The following is a 24,672-nucleotide window of genomic DNA, read 5'->3' on the forward strand; positions in this document are numbered from 1 at the left end:
GTGGCCAGAGAAGGTGCCAGGGAAGGAGCTAGGGGACCCACTTGCCCTGCCTCGACTTCCCAGAGGGCAGAGTGGGAGACAGGTGTTTGAGGGGCCCAGGAGAGCCATTCCAGAGGGGTCCAAGATAGAGAGGCTTGGGTGGGATGAGTACCCGGTGCAGAGCAGCGGGCGGGGGGACAGCCTGTGCATCAAGACTCGGGCAAAGGGGAGGGGACCTGATCTGGGGGAGCGATGCTCAGGGTCCCCTCCCAGCAGGACCACGGCGGACCTGGGCTCCACCTCCCGGCCGGAGTGGGGGGACGGGAGGCGGGCGGAAGGCGGGCGGGCGGGCCAGGAGGGAGGGGGAGGGAGGGGGCGGGCCGGGCTGTGCGCTCCGCTCGCTGCTGGCTCCGCCGCCGCCGCCGCCGCCGCCTCACACACTCGCACACTCGCGGAGCGGGAGCGCGGCGCGGACGCGAAGCCGCCGGGCTGCTGCGCCCAGAGCCAGCCGGAGCCGGAGCCGGAGCCGGAGCCTGAACCGCAGCGCCAGCCCCAGCCGAATCCAGCCGTAGCCGGGGCCGGCGGCGGGTCATGGACAGCGGGGCGGGCGGCCGGTGCTGCCCCGAGGCGGGTAAGGACCCGGCGGCGACGGCGAGGGGCCCCGAAAGGCGATGGCCGGCGGGAGCTGAGGGAGGGGCGCTCGGCCGAGCGAGGCGGGCGCCGGGGCCGCGGTGGAGGCTGCTGGGACCCCGAGTGGGGGTTGCGGCGGAGGCACCCTGGCCTCTTGGGTCCCCGGCGAGAGGCCGAGAGAAGGGAGCGCGGGGACGGGGACGGCGCCCCAGCCCCCGCGTCCGCACCCGGGCGCGCTGGGAGCCGCGGAGATGGGCGACTCCGAGAGCGCACGGAATGGAGACGGTTCCGGGGTCCCGGTTCGGTGGGGGGCCGCTGGAGGACGAGGCCGGCGAGGAGCAGTATCCCACACACACTTGTTGGGCCACTAGCTCAGCTCACTCAGGCGCCTCCACCTCGTCGCGGGCACCTGGTGGGCCACACCACTGACACACAGACGCGCATGCATACATCCGTACATACGTGAACACAGACATACCTCGCGCACACCAGCGCCCACTGGGGCACAGTCATCAGCTCGGAATCTAGTTCCGCGGCTGCACGATCCACCGCAGCAGGGACACACAACCCAGGGCCGAAAGGAGCCACAAGACGATCCCCTGTGACGCTGGGCAACGCCAGACACACAACCCCGTGCCCCTGTGTTCCGGCCACAGTTCTCCAGGTGAACATTCACAACCTAGACACCCCCTCCACACACACACACACACACACACACACACTCCTTCAAGGAACACACCCTCACATAAATTGCTAACCATTCCTTAGAACATAGGTCCACAGCACAGGTCTCGCCTGTCCCTCTGGACTGCACCCACACACACAGCCTATGTCTCAGCACACGCCTTCGTGGCACACACCCTAACAGTCAGAGGCACCTACCGCAGCACTTCGCGGTCACAAACATAATCCACCACTTTACGCATCTAACACTGTTGTCACACACACACACACACACCTTACACCAGCAGTCCACACACAGACACACGCACACTTTACCCTTCCGTCTCTTCGCGGGCAGATTTCTTAGGGACCAGCGGCTGGGTGAGCCTCGGGCGTCCAGTCACCTTAGGACATTGTGGTAAATACCGGCACAGCGGGAGCCCCGGGGCCGGCCGGACTGGCTGGCCGACGGGCACCTCCCCCACCTATACTCCGGAGCCCGACCGACTGGGTATTCCGGGAACGAGCTGGACCTGGCAAGCCGCGCCGTACCGCCTCTCTGGGGCCCCGAGGCCCGAGCTCCCCTAGCAAAAGGTACAACCCTGGGGGTGGTGTTTGTGATCTTTTTCGGGCCATTTCATTGAGTTTTCTGAGCCACCTGGGCCCGTAGCACACCTGGGTCCTGCACACCTGGGTGGTCTTACACCTGCGCGACTCCAGCCCGGGCCCAGCTACTGGCCAGTGGCGTGTGCTGTCCTGGCCCTGGGGCCAGAAGGGAGATCGCGGCCTGCGCAGGAGAAAAACTGGGAGGCGAAATGGACTCGCCGTCCCTCCCCTCCCCCTCCCCCAGCAATCCTCGGGTAGCTCAGACTTCTGGCCCCAGGTTCTGCAGCAGTGGTCAGCAACTATTCCTCTGGAAGGAAAGACTGGGAGCGACTCTTTGGCCCTCGAAGACTGAGTGCGGGGCAGATATCACCTTTCTGCGGCCGCAAAAGAATTGGTTTTATGAGAACGTCCCCGCCCGACCGGGCTCGCGGCTTTGTGATTCCGGCGCCGGCTTCCTCCCCGCCCCCTCCCGGCGCCCGCTGCGCGGCTCCTGCAGGCGCCGGCTTGCGGGAGACCCGAGGCCCGGCCCGGAGAGGCCGAGGAAGAGGGATTCCCCGCGGCGGCCCCGGGGGCGAGGGAACCTAGAGGCTGGCCGGCCCAGGCGCGCTTTCTCTACTTCGGGCCCCCGAGTCGTCTCACCTTGGGCTCCGGGAGGCCGGGCGCCACCAGGGTGGGGGCGGGGTGGGGCCATCCGCACCCCTGGAGCGGCGGTGGTCCCCGACTCCATTCACTGGGCGCCCTCCAGGCGGAGGTGCCCGGCGCGCTGGGTGTGTGCTGTGAGCGCCCGCTGACCCAGGAGGTGCGGGCGGGGGCTGCTCAAGCCTTGCCAAGCCCGGGAACTTGTGCCTGAAAACGCAGGGCTTCTTCCAGCACCAGCTACCTGTAAAACCGTAGCCCAGAAGTGTTTGTGACAACGCAGAAGTCTGGGTTTGGGCAGAGTGGTTGTTACTTTCTTGACTAGTGGTCTGAGGGGGTTGAAACCTGTAACTAGTCTAGGACAGAGGGTGAGCTCCAGGGAGAACCCTGAAAGAGGCCTCAGAGATGGTCCGAGGCAGGTTAGTGAGAGCAGGTCTGGGTTCTGGGGTAGCCCCATATAGCTGTCTTGCCCTTCCTCCCTCCCACTCCAATTCCAAATTCAGAAGGAACTTCAGCTGGAAAGGGGCGTCTTGCTACCCCCTTCCGCTGATGCCTGGGCTAGCGGGGTGGAAGGGCCCGGAAGAAGGCCTCCCTGGGTGGAGAGGAGTTGAGAAGGAACCAGTGCTGACTGAGGCTCTTCTGGTGTGGGGCGAGGGCCACCCCTGCGATAAGCAAGGCTAGTTGGTGTTCTTTTCAACAAAGACTGTCTCCTATCAGTGCCCATGATGGGTAGTGAAGGTGCGGTAGTAAAACATAATCCCATCTTTGCCTTCATAGGCCTTGCCAAAAGGTAAGAGATTAGCGCACTCATTTATTAAACCCAAAATCACCTACTATGTGCCCAGTACTGGAAATAATATGCTCTGAGACTGGAAGATTTTAAAAAAATATTTTACAATGTGATGGACCACATATCAGGTTTCATTTTATTCTCTCAATGTCAACAGGCAGGATTTACTTCTATTTTATAATATGGAAACAGGTTCAGAAAGTGAATCCACTTGGTGAAAGTCACACAGCTAAGGAAGGGGTGGAGCAACGGTTTGAACCCAACAATCTGGTTCAAGACTGCAGGTGCCCGAAAGCCTGCAGAGGCTAATAGGGGGTTGTGGAAGAAGGGAGAGAAGAACTGAGAGCTGCTCACTGTGGGGGGCCTCTGAACAGTTCCACCCCACACAGCCTCACTTGCCTACCCTCTGCTCTGGCTCTCAGATGATCCCTTTGTCCTTTGGTGTTTTGTGCCTGCAGCGGCAGTGACTGTTGTGTAATAGTGCTTGGATAAGGGTGGGTGTTCAGAGCTGACCTGGTCACTGAGACAGGGATAGCTCTGTGCTCAAAGCATCCAGCAAGAAGTGGACCTTGGCCCCCCCACCCCAAGTGGTCTGGAAATGAAGCTTCTAAGTGAACCCTCACCTGTCCTTGTATCTTCTCAGTGTTGACACAGATGGGGTTCTTCTCGACTTTCCTGGACTCTTGAACCCTCATCCCTCATTCCTATGCCCCTGATGATTCTTCCCCTCAGCCTTGCTAGACATGGGTTATTGTGCCTGACCCTACTTTTAGGCTCTGTCTTCTTGGGGTCTTGGGCAACTGAGTCACTAGGTAGAGAAGGGGCACACTTGCCCAGGAAGGCAGATAAGGCAGGTAGAGAGCTAATGGCTTCAAAGGCTGCCTCAGACTAATGACTTTCAACATCAACTGCTAGGGACAAAGTTCAGTAATGGTGAGGGTAGGGATGAAGAAGGGCCGCTTTACTGCTGTCCCTGCCTTTCCCAGCCAAGACTCTACAGCTGGAACTGTCTGGGTTCTTCCCTAGGCCCTTTTCCCCATCCCCTCCTTGCCATGCAGGGCTGGCAGCTTGAGGCTGGGGGTAAGGGTAGTGTGGATAACATTACAAATATCATCTCCCAGCCTCAAACATTTCTGCTGACTCCTTTTCAGCCTTCCCCACAGACTCTAGGATGAGAAGAGGCACTCTGTGTCTTAGATCCTGGCTCTTCTGCTTTTGTGACCCAAGATGATTGAGGTGATAGATAGATAGAATTTTATTTTTTATTTATTTATTCATTTATTTGGTTTTTCAAGATAGGGTCTCATTCTAGCTCAGGCTGTCTGACCTGAAATTCACTCTATGGTCTCAGGGTGGCCTTGAATTCACAGCAATCCTCCTACCTCTGCCTCCCGAGTTCTGGGATTAAAGGCATGAGCCACCAAGCCTGGCTTTTTCTTCTCCTCCTCCTTCTCCTTCTAATTTGAAAGAGAAAGAGGCTGAGAAAGAGAATAGGTGTGCCAGGGCCTCCAGCCACTGCAAACAAACTCCATTTTTATGTGTCACCTTGTGTATCTGGTTTCCATGGATCCTGGGGCATCAAACCTGGGTCCTTTGGCTTTTCAGGCAAGCACCTTAACTGCTAAGCCATCTCTCCAGCCCAAAATTGCTTTTTGAAACAGGGTCTTAGTCTATCCCAAACTGACATAGAACTTACTCTGTATCCCAGGCTGCTCTCAAACTCACAGTGATCCTCCTGTCTCAGCCTCCTGAGTGCTAAGAGCCACCAAGCCCAATCTTAGTACTATATTTTTGAGTTAATTTGATCATCTGTAATATGGGGAAGGGGCTATAATAATATCCATTTTAGAGGGTTGGGAGATTTCAATAAGAGATCATGTTTGTAAAACATTCATGTGTTGGTAAAACCTTAGTATTTGCTGGCCAGGAATGATGTTGGCAGAGGAGAAGGTGGTGTTGATGAAGGTGGTTTGTAGGGCCTCAGGCTCTTAACTCTATGAACCTAGAGTATCTAAAAGTTGTTTTCCAGTCCTTTGTTATTACAGTTGCCTTGGGGGCTTCTCCAGGTCTCACCTTCCAATCAAAATTCCTGAGGATGGGGCCAGATAATCCTTATGTTGGTGGAACTCTCCAGGTGCTATGAGGACCTAAACCCTAGGTTACATCCCCACTCTGGGCATCCCTCCCCCCACCCAGCCCTGTTTTTCCCTTACTCCTCCTACCTCTCAGGACACCTGTAGCTTCGTTGACTACCCTGTGTTAATCCTTCCCTTCCCTGGGCAAGTTCAGAAGGTGGAGGAATTAAAGTCTAAGGCTGTCACCATGATGTGGGATGAAAGCCCCAAGGTGGAGGCTTAGTCATTAGCCCTTGGAGTGGCTAATGAATCCATTACCCTGACTGTACTAGGCCATGGACCCCTTAATTTGTTGTGTGGTAGTGTTATAAAATTCTTCCAGGGGATATGACCCCAAAATGTTAACTATCTTTGATTTGGAGAGGGGGAACAGAGGGACATTGCTTTATTCCCTTCTTTGTCAGGGGTAAATTTCTATGTCCTTCCCATAAAACCCCTGACCTGCCAACTTTTATGCAGGAAGTCAGGCTACAATGATTACATTTGCATGTGGAGGACAGGATGAGATTCTTTGGAGACAGTCCCCTGAGGATGTATTTGAATTGGGGCTGGAAGTGGTAAAATGGTGGGTGGATCACAGGGCACCTGATAAATTCTTCCTTTAAAGAGACTAGGTTTGAAAGTTGTGGTGGCACTCCCTTAATCCCATCACTCAGGAGGCAGAGGTAGGAGGATCCCTGTAAATTCAAGGCCACCATGAGAGTATATAGTGAATTCCAGGTCAACTTGGGCTAAAGTGAGACCCTACCTCGAAAAACCAAAAAAAAAAAAAAAAAATAAGAAGAGATTAGGTTTGGCCAGGCATAGTGGTGCATGTCTTTAATCCTAGCCCAGACCTTATCTCAAAAAAAAAAAAGAAAGAAAGAAAAGAAAAAGAGAGAGAGGTTAGGTTTGCAGTTGGCAATAAGATTGCACACTAATCTGGTAATGTCCTTACATGTTGAGGAGTGACCAGGGAGGGGCCTATGCTTGGAAAAGGGGCCCCAGAGAAGGTGAAGCTTGCTTGCTTGCTTGCTTGCTTGCTTGCTTTTTAGGTTTTTCAAGCTAGAGTCACTAGTCTCAAGATGGCCTCAAACTCAGAGATCCTCCTACCTCTGCGTCTGGAGTGTTGGAATTAAAGGCACGCACTACCATGCCTGGCTTAACTGCTTGACTTATGTAAGCAACCCATCCATTCAGTGAGCATTTGCTGAGAGCCTGCTGTGTACTGTAAGTGGAGAAGTGTTACATTTTACCCCAGTCAGTTCCTAGTGAAAGTAAGGCAATTGGTAAGAGAACAGGCAATGACCACACAGGAGAGGCTCAGGGAAAAGCTAACCACCATCATGCGTGTTAGGTTCCATGCTAGGCCCTGCAGGTGGCAGAGTATACAAAATAGAGGCTCACAGCTATAATACCAGCACGTGGGAGGCTGAGGCAGGAAGATTGCCTTGAGTTCTAGGACAGCCTTGGTTACAGCATGAAAGACTATCTCAAAACAAAAATAACAAATTACTATTTGTTATTGAGGCTCTCTGCTTACTGTTTGTAAGAAAGACAGGCATTAGCTAATTACCCAAATAGGTCTGTAACTACAATTCTGCTAAGTGCTTTGAGGGATCATTTGTTGAGTGCTGTACCATTAAAGGCATTTAGCTTGCATTACCTCAAAATTTCCTAGGAAATAGTATTATGTCTATTTGACAGATAAGAAAACTGAGGATCTAAATCATTTTCTCCAGGTCATACAGCCAGGAAGTGGACAGCTAGAGCTTGCCTCAGACTGATGCCACAACCTGGTCTCTTTTCTACCCTGCTGATTTACACAATGAGAACCCCACAAAACTGACAGATAGTCATCAAGTTAGAGCCATCATCATAGCAGACAAGGCCAGTCTTTATTGCTGTGTCCTAGTGCTTAGGACCAAGTAATTAATAAGCATTCATTGGATGTGTGAGTGAACACCTATTGTGTACCCAGCTTTCCTAAGCTGCATGAGGGGCAGAGGAGGTGCATGAGTATATTAAGTCTTGCCCCTTCTTCAGGATGCATGGCATCTGTCTGGCAAGACAGAACACAAGAATAGGTGCCCAACACTAGAGTTGAACAACAGGGCCAGGTGTTATCCCAGACAGGCCAGTGATTCATTGCCTTAGGATTGGAGTAGACAATAAGTAGCTGTGAGTTAGAGGAGAGGCCACTGTGGGCTGGAAAGGCCTAAGAAAGCTGGGAATGGGGGTGAGTGGCAGAACCTGCCTTTAAAGGGATGGGTGTGGTTGGTGGTAGGCATGGAGTGGCAGTACTGGGGTAGGGAAAGTAGACTGAACCCACCACAGAAAATACTGGGCGAGAAACTTGGGATTTAATTGGAGAAGGGGCTAGCCATAGCATTGTTGTAGATGAGAAACTAAGACAATAGCTAGCAGGTGTGGTGGGGTGGGCAAGTGGATAGCCTCAACGTGGGGATGAAGTAACAGAGCAGTTGTGATGGTGGTGCAACTTGTAGTCTAGAGCATGTCCAGCTCTAACTGGAAGGATCTGGGGGTGGCAAGGAGAGGCAGGTATGGGATAGACCAGACCAATTAGAGACAGGGAGGGGCTAAGTGTACAGTAGAAGCTGAATGTAGTTAGGGAATGGGGCCATACAGGAGCCAGTGCCAGATGTGATGGTGCATGTCTATAATCACAGCCCTCGAGAGGCTGAGTCAGGAGGAGTTCAAGGCCAGTTTGATAACATTACTGAGTTCAGGGCCAGCCTGGAATACATAGTGAGTCTCTGCCTCAAAAAGCCAAGGACTAGCCAGGTGCAGTGGCACACACCTATGATCCCAGCACTCGGGAGGCTGAGGTAGGAGGATTACTGTGAGGTAAAGCTAGACTGGAACCACATAGTTCCATGTTAGTTTGGGCTAGAGTGAGATCCTGCCATACAAAAAAGGTCAGTGGTGGAGCCTGATCCCTAGTGCTGCCAAAAATAAATAAATAAAAAAGAGGAGGCAGATGATCATCCAGAGACCAGAGGGTGTGAGTCAGGGTGGAGGGAAAGGCTGACACTGTCATCGCAGCTCTGTCCCAATTAGACCTGCTGGGTTCCCAGTTGCTAAGGACAGGCCAGGGCAGCTCCCAATGCCAGTTTGAGAACCGATCATTCCTGACCTCAATCTTGACCTCTACTCCCTTCCTCCACACACCTGCCCACGGCAGTAAGCTGAGAGGAGAGGATCACTAGGAACTGGCCACGTAGGTATGTTTTGTGTGCATGCGCAGTGCTTTGAGTCAGAGAGGGCTAACGTCCCTTCTTAACCCCAGCCGTTTCATAAGCCTTCACTGATAGCCAATCAAAACTGTCTTTTGTGGGGAAGGGAACACTGGGCACTAGGGTTTCTGTTTTTTGGTTTGGGTCAGAAAGGGGATTTTTGAGATGTCATATCTCATAGGCTGACTTGGCATCTTGGAAGAGAAATAAATGAGACACTTCTCTTCCTTCCTCCAGCCAACTTGGGTGTACAGGTATGTGATAATGACCCCCAAGATCTGGGACATCTAGGGAGGTTTGCGTCTCTTTTCTGCTACAGATGTGGGGCAGGCTGCTCCAGTTGGATGTATCCAAGACCTAACCCTTCTACTTGCTTTTGCTCCCTATCTCAGTATCAGGGTAATTACCATGGGTGACTAAGGCAGGATGCTGGTGAGAAGGAGGTGTTGTGAAAAGCACTGAGCTAAAAGCAGGGAGGGGAGGGGAGGGCAGTGCCCAGGGAATGTCAGGTGGGTAAGGGCGTGTCATGGGCGGGAGCTTAGCCCTGCCAGTCCTCTCACCAGCTCCTCCAGCTGGGCCAGACACAACTGCTACACTCCACCCTGGGTGAGACGTGGATTCCTGAGCACTGGGTTCTGGACTCGAGTTTCTGGGCTGGGATTGACTCTCCTTGAGGGAGAATGGTGTGCAGGTGGCAGAGGGAGTGCGGAGGGGGGATTAGCTCTGGGCAGCACGCAGGGCTCACAGCCTCTCTTTCACCTCTTCTTGCAGCTCTCCTGATTCTGGAGCTTGCCAGGATGGGGCCCCTGAGGCCCAGCCCAGGTCCGGGGGGGCAGAGGTTGCTGTTGCCCCCCTTGCTGCTGGTAGTGCTGCTCTTGTTGGCTCCATCTGCAGGCGGTGCCACTCGAGTGGTATACAAGGTGCCAGAAGAACAGCCACCCAACACCCTCATTGGGAGCCTTGCTGCTGATTATGGGTTTCCAGACGTAGGCCATCTGTACAAACTGGAGGTAGGTGCTCCGTACCTTCGAGTGGATGGCAAGACAGGTGACATTTTCACCACCGAGACCTCCATTGACCGTGAGGGACTTCGTGAATGCCAGAACCAGCTCCCCGGGGAGCCCTGCATCCTTGAGTTTGAGGTGTCTATCACAGACCTTGTGCAGAATGGAAGTCCCCGGCTGCTAGAGGGCCAGATAGAGGTGCAGGACATCAACGACAATACTCCCAACTTTGCCTCTCCAGTCATTACGCTGGCCATCCCCGAGAACACCAACATCGGCTCTCTCTTCCCCATCCCACTGGCCTCAGACCGTGATGCTGGCCCCAATGGTGTGGCATCCTATGAGCTGCAGGCTGGGCCCGAGGCCCAAGAGCTGTTCGGGCTTCAGGTGGCTGAGGACCAAGAGGAGAAGCAGCCACAGCTCATTGTGATGGGCAACCTGGACCGAGAGCGCTGGGACTCCTATGACCTCACCATCAAGGTGCAGGATGGCGGCAGTCCTCCGCGCGCCAGCAGCGCCCTGCTGCGTGTCACTGTGCTTGACACCAACGACAATGCTCCCAAGTTTGAGCGGCCTTCCTACGAAGCTGAGCTGTCTGAGAATAGCCCCATTGGCCACTCGGTCATCCAGGTGAGAAGCTCCTTCCATCTAACTTGTCAGGGGAACCCACCTTTAGAAATGGAAACCCACCCTAACCAGGAGAGAAAACGCCAGAACACTGTAGGGAGCCACTCCTCCCCAGCTCCAGCCAATTGAGGCATTCTCACCAACTTCCTTACCCCCACCCAAACAAACAGTGCTGTCTTCCTCGGTCAAGCTACCAAAGTGACAGTGACATAGCACCTGAACAGCACCTCTCGCCCCTAGGCAGACTCAAGCCAGGGAAACCTGGGAAGTGAAACTTTCCCCAATCCAAGAAGCGCCTTCTCCCTCATCCAGGGGAACTGAGATGGAGCATGGGACTTACCTTTTATCCAATAGACCTCCTGTGATAAGAATATTTTCCTAACCAGAAGCAGGAACCTCACCTTAGCCAGGTGAGATTTTGCTGCACTTGGGGACATAGCCCCACTATGCCCTTCCCCAACAATCACATGAGATCACGTTAGGGTCCGCAGAGTTCTGGTAAGCCACACTTGGCTGTTTATACACCTGCCTCCTTCTCTAGGCATGGGATACCATGGTATGGTGTGCTTGGCACAACAGGGAGTTCAGTAGACCCTGAGAAAGTTCTCGGTACCCCTCTCCATGGGAACTGCCCCAGGGGCTGGGCAGTTTGGTGGGGTTGGGGCCTGGGAAGGAGCAAAGAAAGCGTCCCTGCAGACAGGTGGGTGTATCTCCTGTTGTCATCTCAGTCCTGGCCTACTGCCAACCCCAGCTCCTTTCTCCTTCCCCATGGGCTGAAGCTGTCTCCATGATGTGTGGGAGCCAAGAAGGGCTCATCTGTCCTAGACACTGTTACTCAGCTTAGGAGACCCTTCCTTCTGAGCTCTGGAACCTGAAAATGAGGCTCAGAAAGAAAAGAGCCGGACTGTCGGGGATGGTGAATAATAATAGCCTAGGTGCCAGGGACTGTTCTAAACGTACTATGTGTATTATATCCTTTAATCCTTATAGTCCAAGGTAAGTAAGAATTATCCCCATTTCACAGATGGGAAGCTAAGCCCATAGAGATTAAAAAACTAACCTGATATTTCAGCCTAGAGGACAGAGGCCACCTTGAACCACACCTCACAGTCTAGCTTCGGAGCCTAATGGCTCTACATCCTTTTGGTGTGATCAGACAGCAAGAGTGGGTTGAGCGGTCAGTGGGGATGAAAGGTGGGTAGGGAAGAACAGGCAGTAGAAATATGTAGAGTCAGAACCAAGTGAGGATGGGAAGCAGACAAATGGAAGCCAGGAGCCATAGATGGAGACAAAGACAGATGGCAAGAGGCAGATAAGCTGGGCGGCAAGGAGACTGGGGGAGCAGAGCCAGATAGTTGGTGACATTTAGACTGCAGTCAGGAGTAGGAGAAACTGCTAGGGTTTGCCCTCAAAGCTGTGAAGGACACCAGGGTAGCTGGGAGCCCCTGCCCAGGGGTCTCGTCTATAAAAAACGCTCTGGCTTTTTATTATTTATTTATTTATTTTTAGTATTTATTTATTTGACAGAGAGAAAGAGGGAGATGGGGAAAGAAAGAGAGAGAGAATGGGTGCACCAGGACTTCCAGCCGCCACAAATGAACTTCAGATGCGTGCGTCACATTGTGCATCTGGCTAACACGGGTCCTAGAGAATCAAACTTGGATCCTTTGGCTTTGTAGGCAACTGCCTTAACCACTAAGCCATTCTTCCATCCTAGCTCTGGCTTTTCTATAGAGTTGGAGTGCCCCTTCCCAAGGGGAAGAGCAGAAGGCCAGCAGTGGCTTGAGGGACAGGAGGTACAGTGGCTGGCATGGTGTTACTTATTTCTTAGAGACAAGTGGAAGGCTGGATGGTAGACAGACAGACCAAAAGAGGAAGGAATGTTATTTAGTAAGCACTTGCCATATGCCTGGAGGCATTAGGCATTTTCCCATATTGATCTCACCACAATCCTGTGAAGTGAGTTCTGTTATTCACCCCTGTTTTAGATATTTATAGACCAATGCTTGGGAAGGTTAAATAACTGGCCCAAGGTTACTTAGTTATGTGGGAAGTGGTGGAGCTGGGATTTGAACCCAAGTCTTTTGCTTGCCAGCGACTCTGCCAAGTTATGCCTACCCTTCCCCAAGAACTGCCATATGCACATGCTCCACCCCGTTCTTTCTTGTTAGAGATTACCTCCAACCCTCACCAGTGGTACTTCTTGGCCATTTCCACCTGGCTCTTGTTGCCCTTTCACCACCCCTGTTTGTATAGACTAGGGCCCAGTGCGCGTCGGCATTGGCGTGGGAGGGCGTGCCCACTGCAAAGGACAGATAGTTCATTGTTTGTTGCTGGAAGCCCAGCCCGCTGCCAGCAGGCTCTGTGGCCTACACCGACCCCTCCCTCCCGGCCACAGGCTCAGGCCGGATTCCTTACACTGATACCTTGCCAGCGCCAGCCAGCAGTCAAGGAGTTGAGGAAACAGGTTCCCCCAGTTTGAGCATGGTGGCTGGGCCAGGCCTGGCGGGCTCCCTGTGAGCCTTATCTCTACACAGATGCTTTCAATAGAAATCTCCTCGGCTGTGGTCTCTATGAGGGCATGGGGACCTCTACTCATGGCTGCAGGCATACACAAACCTCATAGACCTTTAGCTCACATGGCCATACACACGTATACGTGATGCGAGCGTAGCTGCCTGCATTCCCACCATCTCGCCTACACAAGCACTTTCCCATCACTTCAGAACCTGGACCAGCTTAATGGCTGAGAGTGTTTCCCTAGTTGCTTATTAGCTCTTCATTTTCATATTTGGGGGACTGGAACAGAAGGGAGGACTGGAGTTTAATTCTTCCCTGTCCTGTCTCTGGTGGTGGTCTGGTCACTGAGAGGGATCTGTATAGGCTGCATCTATGCTAAAGATTAGCAATGTCTGCTGTGGTGTCAGGAGCAGGGAAACGGCCCTCAGCGTGCCTGTTGCATCTGTTGCCTTTGTCGAAAAGGATATTGGCAGCACATGTACCCTTGGCTTGCTATCCCTGTGTAACTCTTGCAATTCTCCTTGTTTGTCACTTCTACTCTATAGGTGAAGGCCAATGACTCAGACCAAGGTGCCAATGCAGAGATTGACTACACATTCCACCAGGCGCCAGAAGTTGTGAGGCGTCTTCTGCGATTGGACAGAAACACTGGACTTATCACTGTTCAGGGTCCTGTGGACCGTGAAGACCTAAGCACCCTGCGTTTCTCTGTGCTCGCCAAGGACCGAGGTGCCAACCCCAAGAGTGCCCGTGCCCAAGTGGTTGTGACTGTGAAGGACATGAATGACAATGCCCCTACCATTGAGATCAGAGGCATAGGGCTAGTGACTCATCAAGATGGGATGGCTAACATCTCCGAGGATGTGGCAGAAGAAACAGCTGTGGCCTTGGTGCAGGTATCTGATCGAGATGAGGGAGAGAATGCAGCTGTCACCTGTGTGGTGGCGGGTGATGTGCCCTTCCAGCTACGCCAGGCCAGTGAGACGGGCAGTGATAGCAAGAAAAAGTACTTCCTGCAGACCACCACCCCTCTTGACTATGAGAAAGTCAAAGACTATACCATTGAGATTGTGGCTGTGGACTCTGGCAACCCTCCACTCTCTAGCACTAACTCCCTCAAGGTGCAGGTGGTAGATGTCAATGACAATGCCCCTGTCTTCACCCAGAGTGTCACTGAGGTCGCCTTCCCAGAAAACAATAAGCCTGGTGAAGTGGTGGCTGAGGTCACGGCCAGTGATGCTGACTCTGGCTCTAACGCGGAGCTGGTTTACTCTCTGGAGCCTGAGCCGGCTGCCCAGGGCCTCTTTACCATCTCACCAGAGAACGGGGAGATTCGTGTGAAGTCATCCCTGGATCGCGAGCAAAGGGACAGCTATGAGCTGAAGGTGGTGGCAGCTGACCGGGGCAGCCCCAGCCTCCAGGGCACAGCCACTGTCCTCGTCAATGTGCTCGACTGTAATGACAATGACCCCAAATTTATGCTGAGTGGCTACAACTTCTCAGTGATGGAGAACATGCCAGCTCTGAGTCCAGTGGGCATGGTGACTGTCATTGATGGAGACAAAGGGGAGAATGCTAGGGTACAGCTCTCAGTGGAGCAGGACAATGGTGACTTTGTTATTCAGAATGGCACGGGCACCATCCTGTCCAGCCTGAGCTTCGATCGAGAGCAGCAGAGCACCTACACCTTCCAGCTGAAGGCAGTGGATGGTGGCGTCCCACCGCGCTCAGCTTATGTTGGCGTCACTATCAACGTGCTGGATGAGAATGACAATGCACCCTTTATCACCGCCCCCTCCAACACATCACACCGGTTGTTGACCCCACAGACTCGCCTTGGTGAGACAGTGAGCCAGGTAACAGCCGAGGACATTGACTCTGGAGTCAACGCCGAGCTCATCTACAGCATCGCTGGGGGCAACCCTTATGGACTTTTCCAAATTGGGTCACATTCAGGTGCCATCACCCTAGAGAAGGAGATTGAGCGGCGTCACCATGGTCTACACCGCCTGGTGGTGAAGGTCAGCGACCGAGGCAAACCACCACGCTATGGCACAGCCTTGGTCCACCTTTATGTTAATGAGACCCTAGCGAACCGCACACTGCTGGAGACCCTTCTGGGCCACAGCCTGGACACGCCTCTAGACATTGACATTGCCGGGGATCCAGAATATGAGCGTTCCAAGCAGCGGGGCAACATCCTCTTTGGCGTGGTGGCTGGTGTGGTGGCTGTGGCCTTGCTGATCGCCCTGGCAGTGCTTGTGCGCTATTGCCGGCAGCGGGAGGCCAAGAGTGGCTACCAGGCCGGTAAGAAGGAGACCAAGGACTTGTACGCCCCCAAGCCCAGCGGCAAAGCCACCAAGGGAAACAAAAGCAAAGGCAAGAAGAGCAAGTCCCCCAAGCCCGTAAAGCCAGTGGAGGATGAAGATGAGACTGGGTTGCAGAAGTCCCTCAAGTTCAACCTGATGAGCGATGCCCCTGGGGACAGTCCTCGCATCCACCTGCCCCTCAACTACCCACCGGGCAGCCCTGACCTGGGCCGCCACTATCGCTCTAACTCCCCATTGCCTTCCATCCAGCTGCAGCCCCAGTCACCCTCTGCCTCCAAGAAGCACCAGGTGGTGCAGGACCTGCCGCCTGCAAACACGTTTGTGGGCACCGGGGACACCACGTCCACGGGCTCTGAGCAGTACTCCGACTACAGCTATCGCACCAACCCCCCCAAATACCCCAGCAAGCAGGTAGGCCAGCCCTTTCGGCTCAGCACACCCCAGCCCCCACCCCACCCCTACCATGGGGCCATCTGGACTGAGGTGTGGGAGTGATGGAGCAGGTGTGTCTCCCAGATGGTGTGGGGCTAGCCTGAGCTAGCTATGGGACGTGGGACCAGTGGTCTGAGACTATTGAGGCCTTGGTAAGGACCCTCCTGCCCCACCCAGGCATGGGGGAGTTCGGCTTAGGGAAGCTAAGGAAGCCCGCACTTTGTGGCCTCCTCCTTAACCCTCCCCAGGAGGGAGAGGCCTGTGACTTGCTAGGTCCCAGGATGCCGACCCAGCCTCTGGGTCTTGCAGGTGGGGCTGGTGGGCAGCTGAACAGACAGGCTTGAAGACAGAAGGAGCAGGGAAATTGGGGGGAAGTCTGTTCCAAACACAGGCCTCCATCTGAGACCAGATGTAGGTGTTCTCTGGAGGGGAAACAGGAGATCTTGAGTCCTGGTGGGGAAATTGGTGGGGAATCTACTGGGGAGGGGGGAACACCCCCACTTGTGCCTTCTGTATGTACTGTGTATTAACCTCTTCCTCATCCCCAGGCCCAGGGGCTGGGCCCCACATCCCCTATCCCAGCCCTATACATATGGCCCTGACAATAAAGTTCTCTATTTTTGGAGTTTTGGTTTCTTATTTTCTCGGAACTGAGAGAAGCAGCGAGAGAGACTGGAAGCAGCACTTTGTCCGCAAATCCTGCCTCAATTTCCCCATCCTGACTCTGTACCCTTTCTCACACACTAGACCTGCCTGCACTACTATCCCCCTGTCTTAGGGTATCATCTCTTGTCCAACCCCACACCCATGACCAAGTCTGGGGAAAGTTCCAGCCTACAAATATAGGTATATAGCAGCATGTCCCCACACCCCATGTTTGTGAGGCCTTCTCCCTAGGGATGACACCTTGCACCAAAAAAGGACACATGGAGATGCACTGTTTCCCTGGCCCAAGCTAGTTTTCTCAATCTGCCCAAATGGAATAGCTTCTGAGCTACCTCAGACAAGGTGGCAGGCCGCCTGCCTCGGGTGAAGCCAGAGAACCCTTTGATTATGCCAGCCACCTCCCCTCAGGGCAAGATCTTCTCCCAAGTCCCTTTCCCAGCCTCCTCATCACAATACCACCCAACACCCAGCAATTAGCTGGCCCTGCCCTGTTCATCACTAGCTGCAGGGAGGGAGGGCTCTGGGAGAGGAGAGAGACTTCTCCAACTCTGCAGTGACCTGCCTTGTACCATTATACCCTTCAGGCTGAGGCTTCCCAATTCTGTGTCCTGCCCAAGACCACCTCCCTCCCCTTCCTTCAGCTCCTTGTTCCAGCCAGCCTGGGCTGCTAGCTCTCACTCTCTCTCTCTCCATCTCTCACTTCGCACTCTCCTGGGTCTGCCCTGTCTCTGGTCGTGCCTGAGGGAGGCTAAAGTGTGGGTAAGGGGCCTGGAGTCCTGGGGGAGTCTCTGAGGCCAGAGGAAACCTATCTCCATGGTGACTGAAGAGGCTTAAGACACTCCCATGAGGTCCAAGGCACCAGCTCTCCTTGATTTCATTCGAAAACTCCCAATGCCCTGTGGTACCCCAAAGTAAAAAAAAAAAAAACAACTCTTAGGGGTTGGGAAAGTCAGATCTAGTTATGTCTTACTCCTGGACAAATCCAGTTTTTAGCAGGGTGGACTCTCATTCTTTCTCTTCCTTTCCTGTCCTTACAATCTCTGCTGCTTTCTTCCATTTCTTTAGTTCCTTCATCTTTTCCTTTCCCAGGCTGTGAGGGATTGTCCAATCCAAGCCAACCCGTTCATGGAGCCACACCAAATACCTTAACATCCAGATAAACCAAACCACACTACCTGTCATCATCATCACAACACATGTGCCATGTTCCTACTACATGCTTAGCTGATGGAGGAACAGTCAGCAGTAAGAGCAGCTTGGGTATTAGTGAGAAGTGCTGTAGGAAAGCTCCCGGCTCACACCATGGACTACTTCTGCTAGTGGTCACTTACATTTTTGGAGGCCTTGCTAGGTGCAAGGTACCATATGTGAATTTGTTCATTCAATGCTCATAATTTTGTGACATAGGTCATTTCATTAGTCATTTTACAGAAGTGAAAACCACTGATCAAACCATCATTTAAACACAAAGCATCGTGGAATCTGATTCCCAGAGTCTGCCATTATCTGCTATGCAATTAAAAAACGATTCAGTGATTAAGTTAGTACAAGATTTCACTATCACATTAGTCATTAAAGGTTCTGCAAAACCCTGTAACAAAGGGTGAACCTGCTAAACTTGTATAACTCTTGGGTTTCCCACATTTATTTGACTAGAGTGCCGCCTCCTTTCTTTGAGGAGGACAGCATGGGGAAACTTGGGGAAGACATGGGAATGGACTTCTGGGAGGAGCATGGAACCAAGACCCAGTCTATCAATGATAAGTAGGATTTAGGCAAGAGGATCTCCTTGCCTAGAGTTCCTGTGTTAGCAACTCTGGAAGCTGAGAGGGAAGAACTTCTGGCTGGAGTGGAGGATACAGGAGAAAGTGAAGAACTGTAGATTGTAGAGGACACGAATGCCTTGCTAAAAGGAAGTCCTTGAAAGTGCACATATCCAGGTGAACTGAGTTTTAGAAAGAGCCTACCTAGCCTGTGCATTGCCCCAGTTCAATCCCTATCATGGAGGGGAGGAGGGAGAATGATGGGCAGGGAGAATTTAGGCAGAAAGGGCTCCCAGGACTCAAGAGCCTACTGAATATCAGATAAAGATGGGGAATGAGGAGTAAGCTACCAGGATTCTCATGTGGGCAGCATCAGCCTCCTGAGCATGGGTGACGGGATAGTGATGTGGTAGATTGTTAACTATAAGAAGCTGACTATAGAAAAAGATTTTGGTTTCAGACATGAATCTGAGGGATCTCTAAGGAGAAGCCAATTAGAAATACTCAGCAAGAGCCCAGAACTTCAGGACTGGAGTTTGAGAGATTTTAATAGTTGCTGGAATTGTGTGGAATGTTAAATGTTGGGGATAACCCAAGCCTCCATTTCATAGAAAAGAGCCATAGGGGAAGAGATCTGAGAGACTTGCTGATATGCAGGGCTGAAATCCTTGGTTACCAGGGGGAGATTCTGCAGGGAGGGAAAGCTGCTGACCAAAGCCTTGGTAGAAAACTGGAAAAAGAAGTGCTGATAGTAATGCTGTCTTGTGCCTTCCATAACCTCCTAGAGCCTGTTCACCCCAACATGAGGTGGACCATGCTCCCAGCCCCAGAGGTACAGGTCAATGCTGAGGACCTTGTCCAATCACCCAAACCCAGTATTTGGGATCACGTGATTCTTAGAGATGTTGGTGAAGCTCTTTGTCTTGCTAGCATCCCCACTCTGCAGGCCTACATGGGTATGGAGGTCAGGGGTAGAAGTGCGGACCTGCATCACCTCCCTTAGCCCTTCTATAACCTCTTAGGGAGTGCTACATAACAAATACGAAGTGTTGCTGTCTTGGAGGATTAGCAGAGTCTGGAGACTCATCAACAGGACCTGGGCCTTGCTGTTCCTTCCTCAGTCCTCCAGGGGTCCAGGGTCTGTAGCCTCCCCAGCTCCTAATTTCTGGTTGGCAGGAAAATCTGTGGCAGTCCCAGGTGGGTGTTTGGCTGGTTGTGCCAAGTGCCAGGACCTGAAGGTGCCAGGTTCCTGGGCTGATTGTTAACCCATGGCAGGCAGGCAGCTTGTTACCGTTCTACTTTTCTGACACAGGACCCAGTCTAGCTTCAGCAAGCCAGTGGCTCCTCCTAGAAGCTCCTTCCCATATACTAGGAGTCCCTATTGAGATCAGCCTTCCCAATCCTTAGTGGACGTCATGCCCTCTACAGCCCCTTTCTTGATCTGGAGCTCTGGTGGGTTTTGACTTCTGCTCCCCCACCCCACATACCTGGCTTCTTCCCAGGCTCCTTCTCCTGCCTCCCTCCCTGTCCATACCCAGGCCTCTATGGAGAGGTTTGAAGGGGATTGGGGGCTGAGTAGGAGGGAAGCCTCAGCATTGCAAACCTGGACTGAGGAGCAGGATGCAAGAGGTTGGCGCCTGTTTGAATGGAGGCAATGGGGAGTTACAGAACAGTGGGACAGGTGAGGAGCTCGAGCTGAATGGTGCGGTTGGGATCTTAGGGGACTGTTCTGGTGTGGAAGAGTGGTTTGGGAGTTAGGAGTTTACTGCTTTTAGGAAGCTGTTTTGGAAGCTGAAGACCACGCTGGCGTTTAGAGGCCAGGCTGGCCTTTGGAATTGAATGGTATTGTGCTATTCTGCTATTGGGCTCTACTCTGTGGTGGGAGGACAGGCAAGAGGCAGGGGGGGGGGGGCAGGGGGAGCTGCTAATCTTAAAGGAAAGGGAGGCTGTGCCTGTTGGGAAGCTGGGTTAGAACTAGAAGTGCTGTGCTGAAATAGCTGGTGTAGGGTTATCGTGGTGGCCTGGGGGCTGTAATAACACTGAGCCTTTGCTGTGTTGGGGTTTTCAGTGTATGGACTTGGCTGTACTGGGGTCTAGCCTAGAATTAGGGGGCACCTCTATTGGAGTCTATGCTTTTTGGGGTTCCTGCTGTTCTAGGGGCCTAGACCTCTTCTTGGCTGCTGCTGAGGCCTGGGAGGGCCTTGCTGGGGATGGGCCCGGTGTGCTGCTGGGACCCATGGAGCAGGCTAGTAAGCCAGCAGTGACACTCTTTCTCCCTGCAGTTACCTCACCGCCGTGTCACCTTCTCGGCCACCAGCCAGGCCCAGGAGCTGCAGGACCCATCTCAGCACAGTTACTATGACAGTGGCCTGGAGGAGTCTGAGACGCCATCCAGCAAGTCATCCTCAGGGCCCCGGCTCGGTCCCCTGGCCCTGCCTGAGGATCATTATGAGCGCACCACCCCTGATGGCAGCATAGGAGAGATGGAGCACCCTGAGAATGGTGAGGAGCATCCGCATGGTCAAGGCACCCCAGGAATGAGTAAAAGCCTGAGAGAATGGTGATGCACCTTAAAACGATCCTCCATTTCTCCAATTCTGCTCGTGTGTTCTTTATTAAGTGCTGTTCATTTACTCCTCACACTCCTAGCTGAGAACTTTATGTAGGGGAAACCTAGCCTCAGAAAGGTTATGTGACTTAGCCAAGATTACCCATTAGAAATGAGAGACCTGAGAGGATTCACATCCAGGTCTGACTCTAGAGCCTTCGTATTCAGCACTGCCTTACTAGGAACAGGGAACTAAGAATGACAGCCAAGAGACTCAGGTAATGGTGAGGAAAGTTGAAAGGAGGATGGTGGTCTCTAGTGGGTAGAGGGCCTTGAATGATAGTATGCCCTCCCCATGTAATAAGGAGCCCAGAGAAGGCTGTGATGCCCCTAGGAGAGGTGTGGGAGAAGGTTTGGCTGAGGAAGAGCTGGGAGAGGTGGGCCTGTCTGGGAAGGGCTTGGAGGAAGATGGGTCAGAGCAGAGGTGAGTGTGGAAATGGATTGCGAGGTGTGCTGGGAGAGTGTGCTTGCGTGTGTGCATGGGATGCATGCATGAAGGCGTCCATGGCAGCCTGTGGACAGGGAGCTTGAACGCGCTAGCCCATGGGATGGACTCCAACTTGGTACTGTCCTTGGGTCTCATCCCTCTCTCAGTCGAAAGTGTCCCTCCCTCCAGAAAATGACAAGTCCCAGTCTCCACCCTGAGTCACAGGGCCCTGTGTAACCTCCCTGGCCCTGGGCTCAAAGCACCCTCTGTCCCTTCCCTGCCCCCCCCATGCGTGATCTCATGCCCGTCTCGTCCTTTTTGTGCCCGCGCAGAGCCGGCTGGCCGGAGCAGGCCCTGAGGCAGAGTGCCAGGTAGGTGGGAGCTGCTCTGGGGTCTGGGGTCTACGGGACTCGGCCCAGCACCCAGCCCCGCCCACCCAATGCTCCGGCCACACTGGGTCCCCCAACCCTGCCCTGAGTTCAAGAGCCTTGGTACTTTGAGGGTTAACAACAGAGCTGTCCCCTCCTCACCTTGCACTGGCAGGAGGCCAAGCCAGGGTGGGTAGTGCCAGGGGAGCCCCTGCCCCAGGCAATGCTACTCAGTCATGTCCCTGAGGGGGGTCATCTCCTGGTGCTGTCCCTGAACGAAGGCGGGACAGGGACAGCTGTGACAGGAAGTACTCATGGCCCAGCCGTTCCCATGGAGACCCCCCTGCTGCCCAGCAACCACACGGGCTACTGCTGATGTCAGGCGGCCAACTCCTGTTCCCGTGGGTGTTCTGGGCAGGGAGCTGGGGCAAGGCCAGGGTGGTGGCTGGTAAAGGGCTGGAGTGAGGTGGGCAGGGGCTGCATGAGCGTGCTTGTCAGTATGTGAGTGTGTGCTTATGTGTGAACACTCCACAGAGAAGCTTGTCCCCTTCCCCTGGCTTTAAAGCAAATCCTCATTGTGCTGGGATGGTGTGGGGTTCAAGAACAGCTGGAAGCATGTGAGATTTGAGAGGATTTCAACAGAAGATATGCCCAGTAGAGTAGATTTCTGTGTCTAGGACTACCTCTGAGGGGTGTGTGTGTGTGTGTGTGTGTGTGAGAGAGAGAGAGAGAGAGAGAGAGAGAGAGAGAGAGAGAGGGGAAAAGAGAGAGATCCTTAACTGAGGATGGGGGTTTCCTTACCCCTATCTGAGGGTGGAATTGCATGTCTAAGCCTGTCTTGAGCTCGGTAACAGTGTGTGGATGAGCTGTGTCTGCGCACCTGTCTGAGGGCAGATTTGGTGGGCGTAAGAGAAGAGCGCTAGAGGACGGATGGGGCTGGGGGTCATGTGCTTCTTTAAGGATAGGTGTGTGTGTGTGTGTGTTAGAGAAGGTGGCTGCACAGCGGTCCTGCAGGTGAGTATGAGGAGGTTGTGCCTGTCTGGTGTGGGGGTTGCTTCGGAGCTCGGTGGATAGAAGGAGCTGTGTACCTTTGTTCAGAGTCAGAGTAGACATGACAGTGGCAGGCCATGGACCACGGAGGTGGGCACACCTGATGGCTGTCCTCCCTGCTGCTCTTCTGCAGACCTCCGCCCTTTGCCAGATGTCGCCATGACGGGCACATGCACCCGGGAGTGCAGCGAGTTTGGTCACTCTGACACATGCTGGATGCCTGGTCAGTCGTCTCCCAGCCGCCGGACCAAGAGCAGCGCCCTCAAACTCTCCACCTTCGTGCCTTACCAGGACCGAGGAGGGCAGGAGCCTGCGGGCGCCGGCAGCCCCAGCCCCCCGGAAGACCGGAACACCAAAACGGCCCCCGTGCGCCTCCTGCCCTCCTACAGTGCCTTCTCCCACAGTAGCCATGACTCCTGCAAGGACTCGGCCACCTTGGAGGAAATCCCCCTGACCCAGACCTCGGACTTCCCACCTGCAGCCACACCTGCATCTGCCCAGACGGCCAAGCGTGAGATCTACCTGTGAACCCCTTCCGGCCAGTGGCCACCCTCCCCCCAGCCGCTGGCCAGCTCCCAACTGGGCCCATTCCAGGGTCCCTCTCTTGACCCCTCCAGTGTGGACTCCATGGCCAGGGCCCGAGCATCAGGAGTACTGGCCTCATGACCATGCTGGCCCTTCCCCTTCGCAGGGTCCAGGTCCTCTCTCCCATTTCTACCCCTTCCAGCTCCCAGGAGACCCTTCTGCCCCTTTATGGGGCTCCTCCCAGCTGATGCCCAAGTGGGCTCTTCTGCAATGACTTCCATCCACTTCCAGGGAGCACCCCCTAGCTTTGGGCAGATGGCGGAGTCAAGAGTGGGTGGCACATTTTAACTCACTGCCTCCCACCCCTTGCATGGCTGACCAGGTGGAGGAGGCCTGCAGCTGGGTTGAACTGGGGAAGACTTCCCCCTAGGAACTCCCAGAGGAAACTCTCCACCACAAGGGGTTCCCTGAAGGGCTTTTGTTACCAAAGGTGGGGTGGGGATGGGAGTGGGGGTGCTGTGAAGGCCTCATCTTCCAGTACTGCATCTGGGCTGGCCCACCTGCCTGCCACAGGCCCATGCCAATCCCACCTGGGCACCCCCTTCTCTACTGGTCTTGCAGTGTCTGTATATAAGGACCTTGGAATGATGTCCCCATTTCTGCCTGATTTGCAACTTTTCTTGTTGATGTTGTGTTGTCTTGGGGGACCCCTCTGGGGGGGGACCTGCCCTGTGCCCCCTCCCCCCTGCTGCAGTGCCCCCCACCCAGGCCTCTATTGTTCCATGTTGTAAATACCCCTGGGGCCGTGGCGGAATGGGGGTGCAGGCCAGGGAAACAACGGGTGGGTGGGGGTGGGGTCAGGGATGGGGGTAACAATTGCCTATCAGCAGAGCTGGGCTTTTATTTAATTTTTTTTAAAAAATACAAATCTCTATTTTTTTGGAACTGTTGCGCTGTGCCCTGGGGTGGGGATCCCTGCTCAGGCTGGCCTCCTGCATCCAGATGAGCATCACAGAGGGGCCCTGAGGCTGTGGGGGGCAGCTGGACAGGGATGGGATGACTGTGCCTCTGGCCTGGTTGGGTGAGTTGGGAGCAGGAAGGTTTGCTCAGGGGGTGGCTGGTGGCTGCCTCCAGTATGGGGGACCTGCACCCTGCCTCCTCCCTGCCCCCCAACCCCCAGCCCCTGCCATGACTGACCCGTCAGCCTGTAAAACCACCATTGCCTTGATCTCAGGGGGTGGGAAGGGCTGCCTCAGGGCTCCCTGGGCTCCAGGCCCCTTCTTCCAATTGGGCTTCCCTTTACCAGGGTCAGGGGTCCCATGGGGGAGGGGGAGGGGGAGGAGATTGGGGCCAGAGAAGCCCAGTCAGCCATGATGAGGTGGGGTTCCTTGCTTCACCTCGGGGGCCAGGGTGTGAGGGGCATCCTGCCAAGCCCCCATCTCCCACTGTGGCCATCTCAAAGCCTCAGCCCCTCTTCCCTCCAGAAACCCCCACTGCCTTGGCCTGTACCTCTCCAGCTCCCCAAGGGCCCAGGCTGGGAGGCTGGAGACTCAGGGTATGGCCCCTGCTTGACTTAGTCTAAGCTTGGCGGGGTTGCCCAAGTGTGGGAGGGGTGAACAGGCTGCTGGGTCTTCTGGTGCCTTTGGGAGCTGTGCTGCTGGGGTCTTGACTCCTACA

The 24,672-nt window shown here is 54.2% G+C and overlaps 1 protein-coding gene and 1 long non-coding RNA gene across 4 annotated transcripts in view; one reads left to right on the forward strand and one right to left on the reverse strand.

The window, feature by feature from the left end:
* The window catches only part of LOC123454141, a 51,708-nt gene extending 50,036 nt beyond the window's left edge, over window positions 1-1,672 (reverse strand). The window contains exon 1 of the long non-coding RNA XR_006633188.1: window positions 1,609-1,672. This is a non-coding gene — a long non-coding RNA (uncharacterized LOC123454141). The remainder of the gene's footprint in view (window positions 1-1,608) is intronic.
* Window positions 519-23,662, forward strand: Pcdh1 (protocadherin 1). 3 transcript variants are annotated; one of them, XM_045132498.1, is made up of 6 exons: window positions 519-610; window positions 9,447-10,309; window positions 13,372-15,567; window positions 20,300-20,519; window positions 21,385-21,423; window positions 22,604-22,739. In XM_045132498.1, exons 1-5 carry the CDS (start codon window positions 571-573, stop codon window positions 21,408-21,410), a joined length of 3,345 nt encoding a protein of 1,114 aa, XP_044988433.1. In that variant the 5' UTR covers window positions 519-570; the 3' UTR covers window positions 21,411-21,423; window positions 22,604-22,739. The 3 variants fall into 3 exon arrangements, with proteins under 3 accessions (XP_044988433.1, XP_004664755.1, XP_044988432.1); XM_004664698.3 differs by lacking the exon at window positions 21,385-21,423 and having other exon boundaries at window positions 22,604-23,662; XM_045132497.1 differs by lacking the exons at window positions 519-610; window positions 21,385-21,423 and adding an exon at window positions 1,786-1,866 and having other exon boundaries at window positions 22,604-23,662.
* The last annotated feature ends 1,010 nt before the right edge of the window (window positions 23,663-24,672 follow it).

The sequence above is a fragment of the Jaculus jaculus genome, chromosome 13 (assembly GCF_020740685.1).
Source record: "Jaculus jaculus isolate mJacJac1 chromosome 13, mJacJac1.mat.Y.cur, whole genome shotgun sequence".
Lineage (NCBI taxonomy): Eukaryota > Metazoa > Chordata > Mammalia > Rodentia > Dipodidae > Jaculus > Jaculus jaculus.

Bases quoted from the DNA above. Each gene is read 5' to 3' on its own strand.
- Pcdh1 (XM_004664698.3), top strand. From the start codon at position 571: ATGGACAGCGGGGCGGGCGGCCGGTGCTGCCCCGAGGCGG. The intron at 611-9,446 runs GTAAGGACCCGG...CTCTTCTTGCAG, and splicing joins CCGGTGCTGCCCCGAGGCGG to CTCTCCTGATTCTGGAGCTT. The intron at 15,568-20,299 runs GTAGGCCAGCCC...TTCTCCCTGCAG, and splicing joins CCAAATACCCCAGCAAGCAG to TTACCTCACCGCCGTGTCAC.